The 16324-nt window shown below is 39.2% G+C and overlaps 1 protein-coding gene across 1 annotated transcript in view; it reads left to right on the top strand.

Moving 5' to 3' along the window:
• The first annotated feature begins 200 nt into the window (after positions 1 to 200).
• Positions 201 to 16324, top strand: part of cry2 (cryptochrome circadian regulator 2) — a 30278-nt gene continuing 14154 nt past the window's right edge. Inside the window, exons 1-4 of the mRNA XM_036568076.1 lie at positions 201 to 568; positions 4591 to 4699; positions 11103 to 11245; positions 15325 to 15509. Of these exons, the coding sequence (XP_036423969.1) occupies positions 411 to 568; positions 4591 to 4699; positions 11103 to 11245; positions 15325 to 15509 (595 nt within the window). The 5' untranslated portion in view covers positions 201 to 410. The remainder of the gene's footprint in view (positions 569 to 4590; positions 4700 to 11102; positions 11246 to 15324; positions 15510 to 16324) is intronic.

Raw genomic sequence — 16324 nt, 5'->3', positions numbered from 1 at the left:
ACGCGTTGTTAGCCGACGCCGAACGAGCTCTTGTTTTTGGATATTCAAATCAGAAAACGGACACTTTCTGTTTTTCGACATACGGAGAAAACGTGATAGGGCGGGGCGTGCACACGCCGAGCAGCCAATGGCAGCGCGGTTATTTTAATACCCCTGTGACGTACGGACGCTCCGACCAATGAGAGGAGGAGGGGACGGGTACGCGCAGTTGTGTCATCACGTCTGGTGGGTGCCAGCGTCGCTGCTGATGAGAAACTTGGTGGAAGCCACAACAACAATAACAACAGTACGGGGACTAATGAGGCTGTAGTGGGAGGAAACGCTCAGCGCGACCCGACCTGGACTTTTTCAGCATTTTTGAGGCTCGCCTCGCTTCGGACGGATGTCGTAGGACGGATTAAGGCGCGATTATGGTGGTGAACTCCGTGCACTGGTTTCGAAAAGGGCTGCGGCTCCACGATAATCCGGCTTTGCAGGAAGCGCTGAACGGCGCCGACACTGTGCGCTGCGTTTACATTCTGGATCCGTGGTTCGCCGGTTCGGCCAACGTTGGGGTGAACCGATGGAGGTCAGTGCGCTTCGCTAACGCTGCGTGGTTTTGCACTCTGGCAGCCGTTTGTGGGTGACGGCTAGCCGGTGTTCTGATGAAGCTAAAGTCGGCTGCCTATTAGAATTTTCCCGTTCCACCTTAAATGGTGCAGCCAGAATGTAACTGCTGCACCATTTAAGGTGGAAAGGGAAACCTGAGCAAGAAGCTAGTGAGTAGGAAGCCAACTCCAGCCTCGTATTAAGACTACAGGCAGGATAGTTTGAATGGCCTTATCAGAAAACATCAGTGTTAAAATAATAATCAGGATTTTTTTTGATAGCCTAAAGGTTATCAGGGCGTAAATAGTCATATTAAGCGGAGTCTGTACTGAATTAACATTAGAACCACTATAAAACGCTTAAAACACTAAGTTACTATGTTATACTAATTGATATGCGCATGCGCAGTCGGATACACTGGTAATACACTACTCTACGCACCACACTGGCCCACATCGCGCAGCGTTAAATGGGAATTCCACAGAATTTTCTAAATTTCTGTGTAATTCAATCATTAAGATGTGAACAGAGTCATTCAGTGTGGTTTGATGTGAAAGGATTCATTGTAGAGGAACTTGGTGACTCGGATTTCTTTACAGTGGTGGTGATAGGAACCAGGGGTTGCCATGTCTACAACACAGATATAGCCATTTTATTCACTATCCAAAACCACCAGTGAACCTACACGTCTCTTCTGAGGTTTTATATGTTAAAATGATGACTCTGGAAAAATACATTATCTTTGTGGGCTATTATGCCTCACAACGCCTTGCATGTACCCCTCTGTCATTAATGGCTTTTAAAAGTATAAGCTTTAGGCCGAATCCTTCTCTAGAAACGTAAGTAAAACAACATCAGGCATCAGGCAGCATATTCGTAATTATAGAGCCATTATATCAATCTTCTGTGAGGGAGCTTTTAGAGGTGGACGTCTGGTTCCAATCACCATCACTGAACAATACTAACTCAACAAGTTTCTCTAGAAAGGAGCATTTTACACCAAACCACTCTGAATGACTTTGTTTACATCTTAAACACTAACTTATGCACACATCTAGAAAAATCGGTGGAATTCCCCTTTAAATGCCATTATATTACTTATACCTTTGGAATGCAAGGTAGTATAAAACGGCCTGGGTTTATATTATAAGGCCCCAACTACCTTCCTAGCTGATGCAGCAACAGCCAATCCACTGTCTAAGCACTAGGCTGAGGATAGCTTCTTATTATTAGCCAGCTTCTAATCCGAATATTCCGTTCCACTTTAAATGGTGCGGCAGCTGCATTCTTGCGTATGTACGCCGCCTCTCCGCTGCTGCGCCATTTAAGGTGGAACGTAAAATGGAATTAGAAAGCTGGCGGATAAGAAACGAATTTACGCCTGGTTGCCCAAGCTAAGTTAGATAGCTAAGTAAGGCGTTTCTGCTCATACGAGCGAAATCCTGCGTATTTACATCCACAAGAATAAAGATTTACAAGATGTAAACAAAATCCGTTTCTATGTTTTGTATCTAGACCCCAAACATAGCTTTAGCCTTAGCCACACGTTGCTTCGTTAGCTAACCTAGGTTAGCTAGCTGTATCAGCAACGCCACCTTAACGTTTTTAGTAACAACGACATAATTTAACGTTTTATTGATCATCCCGCATTACCCTTCGACGATTTATGACATAAATGTATTAATAATTAATTCAGAAAAGGAGCTGAGAGGCTAACTCGGACTAGCCGCGTTGCTCACGCCCACTTGGTCACTTGGATTTTTATGTAACGCCACGAATTTCTGATTTCACTGTTTTCTGCGTCATTCTGTTTTCAGTATTATATGCCGGCCGGTGCAGTGGACACAAATGACCAAAATAAAGGGAGTGAAAATTAATGAAGTTGGTTGCTAACTATGTCACGTGACTGCTGAGTTTCAAGCGGCCCTGCTACGTTCTTCAAGGGTTCTTTAGTAAAGGCAATGGTTCCATTGAGAGCCGTGAGTTTTATATAGGACCATTTTGCATGCTTAAATGGTTCTTTGCGTGGTGAAACGGTTCTTCAGATTGATAGAGATTGTGCTGTATATGGTTCTATATAGCATCAGAAAGGGTTCTGCTCTTATTACAATGTCAAGTCTATAAAGCTAGAAGAATCTCTTTTGGTGCTGTGTAGAACCATTTCACCATGCAAAGGGTCATATGAGCATGAAATGCTTCTATATAGAGCTCATGGTTTGGAGTTGGACCATTGCTTTTTCTAAAGAACCCTTGAAGAACCATCTTTTGTAAGGGTGCATAGGTCATAAAGATGGAATGATTCACAAGATTTAAGTTCGATGCCAGGCAGTAGAATCTCGATTCACTACATTTTATTAAAACAGCATAAATAAGCAGGTATGTTAATGGTAATGTGATGTTTCCGTTTACAGTTTATTGCACAGTATCTGAGGCTTTAGAACGGTGCAGTGGAGTTTAGATCCATTCACACTGGTTTCTTAGCAGCACAGAAACACTAAACAAAAGCTGTGCTTTATGGTGCCCTAATCTAACGCACTAGTAGTGATATAACACAATACTTTTTATGTATTTTATTGGTGCATTCCTAGTAGGTTTCCACATAGATCAGGAAATGACAGTTTCTGCACCCAAATAGTGCAGTAAATCCAACAGACTTGAGGTTGAGATGTAAACAGAGTCATTCAGAGTGGTTTGATGTGAAATGGTTTGTAGAGAAACTTACTGACTCAGATTTCTTTACAGTGGTGGTGATAGGAACCAGGGGTCGCCATGCCTACAATGCAAATATAGTATTTATATAAATGCTTTATATAAATATATAGTTTTATCTACTGTCCAAAATCACTAGTGAACCTACACATGTCTTCTGAGTGTTTATATGTTAATGATGGTAAAATAGTGATAAATTTGGGGGAAAAAAGGATTATATGAGTACAGTTTTGCCTTACAATGCCCTGCATTTACCATTTTGCTATGAATGGATTAAAAAAATCTTTGGCCAGAATCCTGTCTCAAAATATTCTCAGACATCAGGCAGCATATTCTAAACATTTCATGTCATAAGTGTCTTGATTATACAGGGCTGATTTCGCAGACCCATGTTAAAGGGCCCATGTAATGGAAAACCAAATTGTTCTCAGTTTTTTGAAATAGGAGTTTGATGTAGAACATAAATATTGTTCAAATTGCAAAATATTCAGTTTTCTCTCCAGTCCATACAGTGCAGAAACAGCCTGTTTAAAACTCATTGTTTATATGATGTCACAAAAATACCTTTACATTAACATACATTTGCCTGTTGACATAGAGGTTATAAGGAATGTTTCAACCTGGGCTGCTTTTTGAATTGCTGAATGCAGAATACAGGACAGAACAGTGGTTGTTTACATTTATCAGTCTTTTATGTACAACAAAAGTACAACAACACAAACAGCCTGTTTAATGCTGAGGGATAAAGAGAGGTTGGAAAATGGTGATGTCAAAATGAATTATGACTGTTTTTGGTACATAAAACCACACAAGCGTCCCATATGGACCTTAGTGGGAAATAAAAATACAAGAGAAATGTAGGACATGGGCGTTTAAGGCTAATCCTGGACTGAGAAGAATTTTCAATGGTGATTCACAATTGGCACTTCTTTTTAGTCCATTACTAGGCTTAATCCGTGTCTGGGAAACCAGCCTTCAGACTGCAGATGAAGTCTAGTCTTGGCATAAATTGCAATTCAACTGGTTATAAGCCTGGAAAATCTTTTGTAGCCCAGGCTTAGTCTTAGTACGGGCCTGGGTAAGTGTCCCCCTAAGAATTAAACCTTTTTTTAATGTCTGAATTGAAGCACCGAAGAAGGCAATGCATGATTTAACTATGTAAGTTTACTACTGGATCATGGGTCAGGCCTGGTCACCGGGGCCAGTTAATGATTGAGTTTATGAAAGTAGAGTCAGATCATTTTTTTTACATTGTCTTTAGACTAAGAGTTGTCATTTTTTGTAACCTTACAGGTTTTTGCTGGAGTCATTAGAGGATCTGGACACGTGTTTAAGGAAACTCAACTCGAGGCTGTTCGTGGTGCGAGGGCAGCCCGCAGATGTGTTTCCCAGGCTGTTCAAGGTCAGTTTATGAATCTTTATCTAACTGTCTCTGTCTGTTAGCCTTTACCCTCTAAGGCTCCAGTTCACTTCACTGAATGAATTGATCATACAGTGCAGTAGATTTGGTCATTTGGCTGTCAAATGCAAAACTTTGGGTTTTTGCTAAATGTGACTTGGTTCTAGAAGTGATTTTCACTATTGATGTAGTTCTGGTTGTCCTAGTCTTAGGGAAACCAGCCTTTAGTGACTGGGAGGGCTTTTGGGGTCGACTCTTACTGGAATATATCCTGAAAAAAAAAGGTAATTATGAGCAGTTTGGTCATCAGAATCACTTTACTGGCCAGGTACACTTGGACACATGAGGCATTAATCTTGGCTAAATTGGTGCATAAGTATTCAATTAATAAATATGTTTAAATACAAGACAAATAAGTCCTAAAGGTCATCACAAAACAGGCATATATCCAGTATGTAGAGTAAATTATGGGGTATTTACAACAATAATACGGAGCTCTGCTTGCTCCTGTGATAGTGGCCCGTGCCATGGGCTGGGGAAATGTGTGGGTGAGAATTTCGCTGGTCCACCTCCTGATCAGTGTGGTGGACATCCTCCAGGCTGATGGATTCAGTGCAGTGACGCTGCTCTGGCACTGGCCGTTTTAATTAAAGCCCATAATATGGGGTAAGTGTCAGAGTCTCTCCTTCAGCAGTCAGCTTTGGCCTGTTTCCCTCTGCCCGCTACCTTATAATAGCTGTTCCACATTAAATTCAGACTGACTGATGAAGATGAAGGACTGTAGTTGTGAGGCTGATGGTGAAAACTATTCCTAACAGTGTCGTCTAAACCCTACAGCCTCACAGATGTAGGTTACCGCACGTCATGGCTAACAACTAATGGAAACTGCTAGCTACCAATTAGCATGACTTTATTTTCATAATGTTCGTTTCTGGCTATTGACTTTCATTCATTGTTAGCAACTTTAGCATATTTTGATTGAGCATTTTCAGTCACTGTTAGCGATATTAGCTTATTTGATTGAACTAGACTTTTATTCATTGTTGGCAACGTTAGCTTTTTTGACTAGACTAGATTTTTATTAATTGCTAGTAACATTTAGCTTTTTTGACTGAACTAAACTGTCATTTATTCTTAGTGACCTTAGCTTATTTTGACTGAACAGTTTTCATTTTTAGCAGCTTTAGTTTTTAACTAAACTAAACTTACATTCATTGCTAGAAACCTTAGCTATTTGACTGAGCAGTTTCATTGTTAGCAACATTAGCTGTTTCGACTGAACTAAACCTTCATTCATTGTCAGTTGCATTAGCTTTTGACTGTTTCATTAAATTTTAGCAACCTTTTTAGTTCAGTTAAAAACACATTCATTGTTTGCGACGTTTTTTAGACTGAACTAGATTTTCATGAATTGCTAGTGACATTAGCTTTTTTGGCTAAACTTTTAATCGCTTTATGAAGGTTTTGATATGAGCATTTTCAGGAAACTATCATTGATGTTGGCATTGCTGAGGATAGATGGACGATATTTATTAATATTATGATAAATATGATAAAGTAGTGTGTTTTTCTGAGTATATCGTGGATATAGTCAGTATTTATGGGGCAGGAAAAATGGCAAAATATATCAGTGCTTTAAGACATTTCTTCTATACTCAGTATGTATCCCAATATTTGGAACAGATGAAGAACTAATAGAGCTAAAAAACACTATAGCATTAGTAATTATGAATACTGTGATTCATACACTAAACTGAATCCAGTTAAATAGGATTAATTCCTCTCTCCTTATGATGAAAAAGGTAGTTAATCTCACAAATATGACAAATACTGGGACCCAGCTTGAAAGAATTAAAATCATTCAAACCTATTATTATTATTATTATTATTATTATATGGATATACTTTGGATATACAAGCAGTGATACCTGGTGGAATGATATGGAATAAACCTGAATGATTTAATTAAATTAAAAATGTACTTTTAGTAATATTTTCCAAAATAAGTGACCAAATTCTCTGTAATCAAACAGCAAGATTTGAAGATAAGTAATAAAAAATATAAACAACATTTAAAAAAAGAAATACGTTTATTAGTAATGAGAAACAGATTTGTGGGCACATTGGAGTAATGAGAATTAAGGTTGAAAAAAAAGCAAAAAAAATCTTTAAAAATGAAAAATATCATATTGAGTGCGAATTAATCTACTAAACTAAATGAATGTTGTTTGTCTGTGTGATTATGACACTCAGATATTTATGGACGTAGTTTGAGGTCGTTTCGTGACAAAGACCCTGTTGTGGTTGTTTAGTGTTTTTAAGTATTGACAATATCCACAACAGCTCTGGAAAACACAACAATAAATACTGTCAAATTGCTCACCTCTTATAAAATATCTTTCATAAACGTGACTTTAGGAGAAAACAACAGCTTGCTCTCAGTCTTATCGCAGCACTTTGCCATTTCCAGGATGAAGCCCAGCCCTGTGAGTGCTGTTTATGACAATAATGCTATGCTGTTTGCACTGATAACATTCTGAATCATGGCTTTAAGTCTTCATTTTCCCCAAAACCTTTTGTAACAGTTTAGGTAAAGACACCTGCGAGACAGTTTCTCCTCACTGCTGCTTTTATGTCCTTTCAGGTCCCTGTTGTTTTCGCTGTTTGAATTGAGTTAGTGGATTGTTTTTGGCTAGAGAACGCACCCTCAGGACAAAACGCTTCAGGCTTGTGTCTTATTATCCCTCCTATTACCTTTGGGGTCAATTTGAGCCCATTCAATATAATTATTGACATCATTTTTTTCGTATTCCTTCATATTTAATGACGTTTCCTAATTTTATGAGAACAACTGGGTAAACATAAAACTAACATGATGTTTTCAGTGTCCTGTACACATTTTGTACACATCATCATTTTTCTTTGGGGTCAGTTTGACTGTTTTAGCTGTATGAAACATAAGGAATATCAACATTTTATACATGTTTGTTTTGGATGATATTGAGGTAACTATAACATTCAATTTTGTAATCTTCAGAAAAAAAAAAAAAAGTTCCTGTTTAAGGTTAGCCTCAACCTAACCTAACATAACCACACCTGTAGCAGTGCAAGGACCACGTGGAGGTTTAAATTGCTGGGGTCAAATTGACCCCATGGATAAAAGATGCCAGTAAATTTGAGGATAACAGGAGGGTTAAAATAGGAGCTTATTAGCCAAGGTGTCATGATGTTCTTTCTTACATCAGGAGTGAAAATTGGGTCATCACAAGTCCTTCTTGGGGGATATTTTGGTTGAAGACCACCTCAAAAAATTAGAAGCTTTGAAAAAGCTTTGATACATCAGCGTCTCTGTTATTATAGTGCCACAGCTAATTCCTCTCATCACCTTCTGTCACTGAAATTGAATGGAGAACCACAAAAACTGCTAATAACCTTCCACCGTTGTCAGAGGTGTTGGAAAGCAGATGAGTAGAGGACTTGCGAAGTTGTAGTCAGGTGAAGGGAATGATTTTACCATTACCTGCTGAATAAGTCAGGCCAAAGGCTGCCATTGTGCTATTTAGCCTGTATCATTTTTGGGATTGGCTGATTACATGGGGAAAAAAAAGCACTGAGCCTTACCTAATAAACTGTTTTTCTTCTTATTTTGAAATGCATGGCCCAATCCCGTTTCACCCCTCACTCCTACCACAAAACCCTTAGCCCTCGTGTGCGTTCACGCCTAGGGATTGGGTGTCCCGATTGTTGTTGAGATAGAGGGGTAAGGTGAAGTGTTAGGGCTACATGGCCTTCCAAACAGAGGTTTTTCAGAGACCAAACAGAAAGTTATGAGAAAAAAAGAACAACTGGACAATGCTTGAAGTGCCAGAATGTAACAGCTGCTCCATTTAAGGCGGAACGGTACAATTCAAACAAGAAGCTAACAAAGAGCTGAATTCGTCTTCATGTCACCGAAGAATTAGGGGTGAGCGATAATAAATAATGGCAAATGATGCCCTAACTAAAGCCCAGCAGTGAGGAGCTGAATTTTCCCCTTCTCTGCTATCACTGCAGACTGGCAGGGCCACCTACAGAGCAGCTCTAGTAGCTGTTAATGAAGTAACGCTCTTTTTTTATTTGAGGGTCCCATTTTATAGGGAAGATTTCAGCCACTTCCCCTTGTAACTCCGTTCCAAGGGACAAGGTGACATTTGAAAACAAGGGCAGGAGTAAAAATAAGAAATGGGATTGAGGTTATTTCTACAACCATACATGCATTTCTGTGTGCTCCTGCTGGTGTGGGTTTCCTCCCTTTCAGTGAAGCACAAAACACAACTTCAGTTCTAAAAGTTGCATCCCCTTGTGTGGATGTAAATTACTGTGGACAAAGTGAACTCGTTCACAAAATGAATATTAAAATGATTTTACATGCTGTTTCTGTTATTTTCCTAATTCTACATTTTGGGATTTTTGCCTTTATAGATGTATTTTTGGGGTTTTTGTGCTACAATATTTTAATTTGTGCTATGACACAGTGTACACACAGTCGTGTAGTTCGAAAAATTTACACTTGAATGTTCTGCTAGGTCGTTTCCAGCAAAGAAAAGCTGTGAGTAAAATACAAGAGTTACATACTCATACAAAACTTACTGGACTTTTATATGAGTTAAACTCGATTAAGGTAATTATTGCTTAAAATTCACTTTTCTTGATGAATCTACAGTGATAGTGGATAATTTCTATGATCAAGCATATTTTAAAATGACTCTCTCCTAAGCAAATTTGATGGATACAACAATTTATATGTATTTGTTTTTCCAAACGTGTTCAAATTGGACTTGAACTTGTTTTAATATAATGGTGAGCTGTGCTGGCTCACAGTGAAGCGTGTGCATGTGTTCATCCCTGATGTGTATTAAGGGGGAGCAGGTGGGCAGGTTGATGTCGTCATCATCGCATTGAGCCTGTTTATGCAAGACTCTCCGCGGCTTCTTCATGTCTGCATGGGGTGAGCACAGAGGATAAAAGCCCATTTCAGCCAGTGAAAGCAAGCAGTCATAGAAAACATCAGTGGGAGTCTGAAAGAATATTAAAACAGCGAAAACTTTATAATATTCCAGTTACCAGTTGTTAAAAACACCACATTCTCTCTCTGAATGGACACACCAGTGTGTCCAGTTGGAGACGGCACATTTTGTGTCACTTTCAACGCAGAATTTGTTAAAACAGGTAACACAAGTTAAGTGTGGTGTTATTAATACATCATTTTTTATAGTGAACTCAGTGCTGATGGTGCCCCACCTTTAGTGTCTGGCTGTCCTTCATAACATAAAAAGGATGTTTATGTTGCTGTGATCAGATCTTGAAGCTGAATTAATATTTCATACACATTATTTTCAGGTTATAAACAGTGTTTAAACTCCACTGTCTTCCTCCGGGTGAGAACTCCAGCTGCTCTCTACACTGAGCGAACACTGATTACATTAACATGCATTCGAGTTCTGAATGTTTTTTCAGTTCTTCTTGTAAAGTCTCAGAGGTTTCGTTGTGACAGCAGCCGTACGCTTCTGCTTTTTGGGTTTAGTCTCAGTGACATCGTCACGCCGGCACTTTACTTCATCAGTCTGATCACTTTTTCATCCAGTTCTCTGCTTTGTGACCACATGAAAGAGGCTCGAAAGAGCTCTCAGACCAGAGCTGACAACATCAGCGTCAAGCATTTCTCTCAGAATCAGAGGATTCAATCACAGCAGCTCTTCCTTCTGAAGTCAACTGAATTCTCTTTTTCTTTCTTTCTTTCTTTTTCTCTTCTTCATTCTTTTTTTAAATTCTTTTTTGTCTTTCTTTTCTCTCCTTCTCTTTTATCTGTTTTTATTTCTTTCATTCATTCTGTCTTTCTTTTTCATTCTCTTTTTGTCTGTTTTCTCTCTTTCTGCTTCTCCCTCTCTCGTGTTTTTTTTATTTTTCATTCGTTCCTTCTGTTTCTTCCTTTCATTCTGTTTTCTTTCCCTTCTTTCTCTGTTTTTCTATCTTTTCTTTCTTTTTGCCTTTCTTTCCTCCTTACCTCCTTCTTTTTTCCTATCTTTTCTTCTTTGCTGTCTTTATTTCTGTCTTTCGTTCATTTATTCTTTCATTCTGGCTCCTCCTTTTGTCTTTTTTTCTTTCTGTCTGTGTGTCCTCCTGTCTTGCTTTCTTTTTGCCTTTTGTGTTTCATTGTTCGTTCTTTGTCTTTCCTCTCTTTTTTTCCTGTCTATTTCTCTAACTTTCTTTATTTCCTCTCTCTCTCTCTCTCTCTCTCTCTCTCTCTCTGCTGTCTGTTTCTTTTGGACTCGTTTGTTCTCTCTTTCTCTTTCTGCCATTTTTTTTCTATGTGTCTGTCTCACTCCATTGTTGATTTGCTCTCTCTCTCTCGCTCTCTCTCTCTCAGGAGTGGAATGTGACCCGGTTGACCTTTGAGTATGACCCAGAGCCGTACGGAAAGGATCGAGATGGGGCCATCGTTAAGATCGCTCAGGAGTTCGGTGTGGAGACGATAGTGAGGAACTCTCACACGCTCTACAGTCCAGACAGGTGGGTGAAACAACACTCATACAGTACTGTTCAAAACTCAGAGACCCCTGAGCTTCCATTCAAAATGGCCATTAAGTACAAGTTTTTGTTTTTGTTTTTGTTTTTGTTTTTTTTTGCATCTGGGAAAAGATAAAAATTACACAGAAGCCTCAAAAACTAATATATAAAATCAGTGTTTTCAGTGAGTCACTCTTTACCTTCATTCCAGCTTCCATTCTTTTCAGGAGACTCACTTTCAGTTCCTCAAAGAATCTGCAGACACACCTCCAAAGTTCAGTCTTAGAAGCTGGTTGATCATTTTCTGAAGTAATCAAACCCATTCAGTGATGTTGAGGTCTGGACTCTGGGGTGGTCAGTCCATTGTTCAGCTTCTTTGTTTGATGTGTCCGTCTCCTTTTCTCAGTGAGGTTCTTCTTGACAGCTACACATCCTTTCAGACCCACAGCACTGAGTCGTCTTCTCACAGTGGAAGGATGGACAGAAACACCTGTGGATGTTTTCAGATCTGAAGCAGCTTGATTTTCTCCTCTCTCTCAAAGATGAGAGCTTTAAGTGCTGCTTATCTGATGGGGGCAGTTTAAGCTCCAGTTTTGGAAACTCCTGTTTTTTCACTTTGACTTGCTCCTACCCTATGTAAGTGGAGTGTCTCATATCTAATTTCCTCAGAAATATCTCCTGAAAAATGAATAATTTGTGCTTAATGGCTGTTTTTTGCGCGGAAAAGAGATAAATGAAAGGTGGTCTCTGACTTTTGCACAGTACTCTGATCTTGCTCACTCACTTTGACATCAGTCAGTCATATGTACAGTCTGTTTCTTCAGAGTTCTCCACACTGAGGTGTACTCTGTGATTTCTATAAACAGAGTTTATCGTAATCACGTGCGCGTCTAACCTGGGCCACGTGTCTGCGCTTGGTAGTTAATAATTATGTAAGCACTTCTAATAGACTTTAGAATGTTTACGTGAATGAAATGATAAAACTCCAGCAGAGGAATAAAAATATATTCATAGGCTGCAGACTTAATTTTTTATTAGATATTTTATCTAATCCAGGTTGGTTTTGAACCTTGTACTGAGTTACATACTTCCCTCATTATCAGATTTTGTCTCCGATTAAAGCAATAAGTAATTTAATTTCTTCACAATCATATTTTAGAGGGAGAATTCCACCAATTTTTTTTTTTTTTTTCAAAATTTCTGCATAATTAATTAGATAATATGTAAACTGTGTTGTTCAGAGGGGTTTGGTGTGAAATGGTCCGTTCGAGAGAAACTTCAGAATTGTTCACAGTGGTGGTGATGGGAACCAGACGTCCACCTCCAAAAGCTCCCTCACAAAGTTATTAGACAAAATGGTTATGAATACTCTGCCTGAAGACTGAGACATTGTTTTCAGCAGTTTGAGAGAAAGTGCGAAATAGTCCCCAGATTTATCCCTATTTTACCATCACCAGCATTGTGAGGGGTGTTTTGTTGCAAAATAGTCTCTGAAGCAAACTTGGCACTTTCAGAGTTTCCACTATTTTACCATCAACATTACATATATAAGCTGAGAAGGCACGTGTAGGTTCACTGGTTGTTTTGGATAGTAAATAAAATGTCTGTATTTGTGTTATAGATCTGGCAACCCCTTGTCACAACCACACTCATAGAAATAAATGTACTAAACTGTCACTGGGGCAGTCCCCCTCTTGTCACTGGGGTGGTGATACCCTCAAGGGTACATCTCAGTACCTTTAGTCAGGGAACAGAACTGTACCATAATCCACTGAAATGATATTCTCTAAGCTGTACTGACTCCACACACCCCGTCTCGTCTCCAGGCTTTTATTTTACTGTTCTGTTTTAAAACATTCGGTTATGAAAAGGTACAAATACGAACTTTTCACCTGGAAAAACTTATTTAAGGTTCACAGTTGGACCTTAAAACCACTGTTGTACCTTTTGAGAGAACATTTACATTGTTTGTACCTTGATGAACAAAAAAATGTACCTGCAGAGAACCTTTATTTCTAACAGTGTAGTAAAAAGAAATAGTCCGTAAGAGTCTCTACAATGAACTGCCTCACATCAAAACTAATATATGACTTTGTTTACAGTGCAACAAGTGTTTAAATTATGCAGAAGGTTTGAAAAATTAGTAGAATTCTCTCTCCTTTAAATGTGGTCACGAATTTTGGCTTCCACAGTTAAACATAATCCTTCGGGAAATTGTCACTATGTATTCGTCTTATTTTGATTCTGAGATGTATACACTTGAAGGAATAGGATAAAATGGCAGTAAAATGAAGTAGAGCTGTTCCTGAAGTGGCTGAATAACTGTGATATGAATTTCTAGCTATGTTTTTCAGCCCTGCCAGTGAATCACAGTGTGCAGCAGCATGATGTAGTGACGCGTAACGCCAGGAGTGGCACGTGCTGCTGTAAAGTGTTACTCAATGAAAGGGAATGACGAACAGCGGTGGCTGTTTTATATAACTTGCTTTGCACTGTCCAGACCAGAGAGAGCACTAGCGTATTCATAATGCTTGAACTATAGCAGGTGATTGCTATTATATAAATGTGATTGATGTGTTTAATATATCCAGCTCAGAGTGTGTGTCTTTGGGGTTTTTGTGAGGACCAGATGTCTTCAGAAAAATATCACTCTTTATTAAAAGACATTGCTCAATCCATGTGTTTTCCATCACAAATACTGCCTTTAAAAAAACAAAACAAAAGCCAAAAGATTCCCTTTTGGTTTCTGAGGCTGAGATCAGGTTTAGGTTTAGGCCTATGGGCAGCAATATTTAGCTATAGTAACCTTGAATCCAGTGGAAGTACTCAGAAGTATAGTAACACCAACAGGTTTTTTGTGTGTGTGTAATTTGAAGCACTTTGTCCTCACTCTCAGCCACACTGCCGCCACCGGGTGGCGGACGGGTGTAACTGCAGGTCACACTGAGCCGCATGTGCCGTGGGCGGGTTGCTGGCGTGTTCAGGGGAGGAGAGTGGAATAACAGTGTGTGTAATCCAGAGTCGCGGACATGTGCTGCCTGCACGCGGGCGCATCCAGACACATGGCAGCCTCCTGACTCCAAACGGCGCCAAGGAAATCAGCCAATAACACGTGCTGTCTCCCGCCCAGATATAGAGGGGCGTTGTATAAGATCAGGACTATAAATAAGAGGCCGACAGTGGCCGTTCTGGTCGATGAAAGAGGGTGAGAGATGCAGGAATGTGTGATAGACACTATCAGCATAGATAATGAATGGCGTGCCGTGACCTGGTCAAACTGGAAAATGCAGTAAAAAGTGAAAATGCATTCATTAATCGTGTCCCGTAAGAATGTACTGGCCTGAAGGTTATTTTGGTAATAGATTGTATTTTTACCACATTGTTGAGGTTATTAGTAGTAACTGCAGTAACTGTAGTTACAGTAATATCTACACTCACCAGCTGTTTATTAAAACCTCTCCTTTGTAACTCCACCTCCTGGTGTACAGTTAGAGACTGTAGATCGTCTGTTGTTGCACAGTTTGCTGTCCTCTAACCCTTCATCAGTGGTCAGTTTCTGACCTCAGAGCTGCTCTTGGCTGGACACTGACGTGTGTAAAATCCCCAGCTGATACTCTTACCAGTATAGCTCATAAAGTGGCCAGTGAGTGGAAATACAAGACAGGTGTTTCTAATAAATTGGCCAGTTAGTGGAAAGACAAGGGAGGTGTTTCGTATAAATTGCCCAGTTAGTGGATGTACAAGGTTGGTGTTTCTAATAAAGTGGCTCGTTAGTGTAAACACAAGGTAGGTATTTCTAATAAAGTGACCAGTTTATTGAAAGCACAGGGTAGGTGTTTCTAATAAAGTGACCAGTTTATTGAAAGCACAGGGTAGGTGTTTCTAATAAAGTGACCAGTTTATTGACAGCACAAGTTAGGTGTTTCTAATAAAGTGGCCAGTGCGTGAAAGCACAAGTTAGGTGTTTCTAATAAAGTGACCAGTGTGTGAAAACACAAGGTAGGAGTTTCTAATAAAGTGGCCAGGAATTGGAAGTACAACTGACTAATGTACCAACTAATGCTGTTGTGTGTTTTCTTCAGGATCATCGAGATGAACAGTAACAGCCCTCCACTCACCTTCAAACGCTTTCAGGCCATAGTGAACCGGCTGGAGCTTCCGAAGAAGCCGTTGCCCACAATCACACAGGAGCAGATGGCCAGCTGCCGGACGCAAATCGCTGACAATCATGATGAGCATTACAGCGTGCCCTCACTGGAGGAGCTGGGTGAGACCGCATTTACATTTACTCATTTACACATTAAATTTCCTTCCGCAGCTGGACTGGACTGTGCAAAAGGCACCTAAGCAAACTGTTTAAAACCATTTGTCCTGCCAGTAAGTGCGTTTTTGCTTGTAAAACCTCTGCATATCATTAGAATAAATACAAATAAATATAATACAGGGAACAAGAACAGAACTTTCTCCTTTTCAAAAAAAAATTATATGAATTATATGCCCACCCCAACCAACAATCTTTTATATTTGTAGTTTATATGCTTTTTTGTGAGCATATACTGTTTTAATGAAAGTCTTTAAGAAAAATCACATTAAATTGTAACTGAGTGATTTGCAAAGCCATGCCTACGTGTTTCATTAAAAAAAAAAAAAGAAAAGTTATTTTTTTGTCCTTATAGCTTATAGTTTAGCTGTGGAGGCCTTTGGAAAACAAATATAATATTTTCATTAAAATTTCATCCAACCCCATTTCCAAAAAAGTTGGGACACTGTGCAAAATGTAAATAAAAACAGAATACAATGATGTGCAAATCATTCTGGGACAGGGGCAACAAAGTCTGGTAAAGTTGTGTAATGCTAAAAACATTTACATTTTGCACCAAATCCCAACTTTTTTTGAAAATAGTGTTGTAATTTAACTGATCTTAACCACCAGGTTAAGATCAGTTCCTGAGCTGTTAATCGCACGCTGCAGCAGAGACGGTGAGGAATTTACTTTAGCACAACCTGACAGCTTTTTACAGCTCCTAATAACCCAGTTTTAACAGTAAAAATGCATAAAACATTTTGTACATATGTTCAGTA

This window comes from Colossoma macropomum, unplaced genomic scaffold (assembly GCF_904425465.1).
Source record: "Colossoma macropomum unplaced genomic scaffold, Colossoma_macropomum, whole genome shotgun sequence".
NCBI lineage: Eukaryota > Metazoa > Chordata > Actinopteri > Characiformes > Serrasalmidae > Colossoma > Colossoma macropomum.
This window is presented reverse-complemented; position numbering and strand designations above follow the sequence as displayed.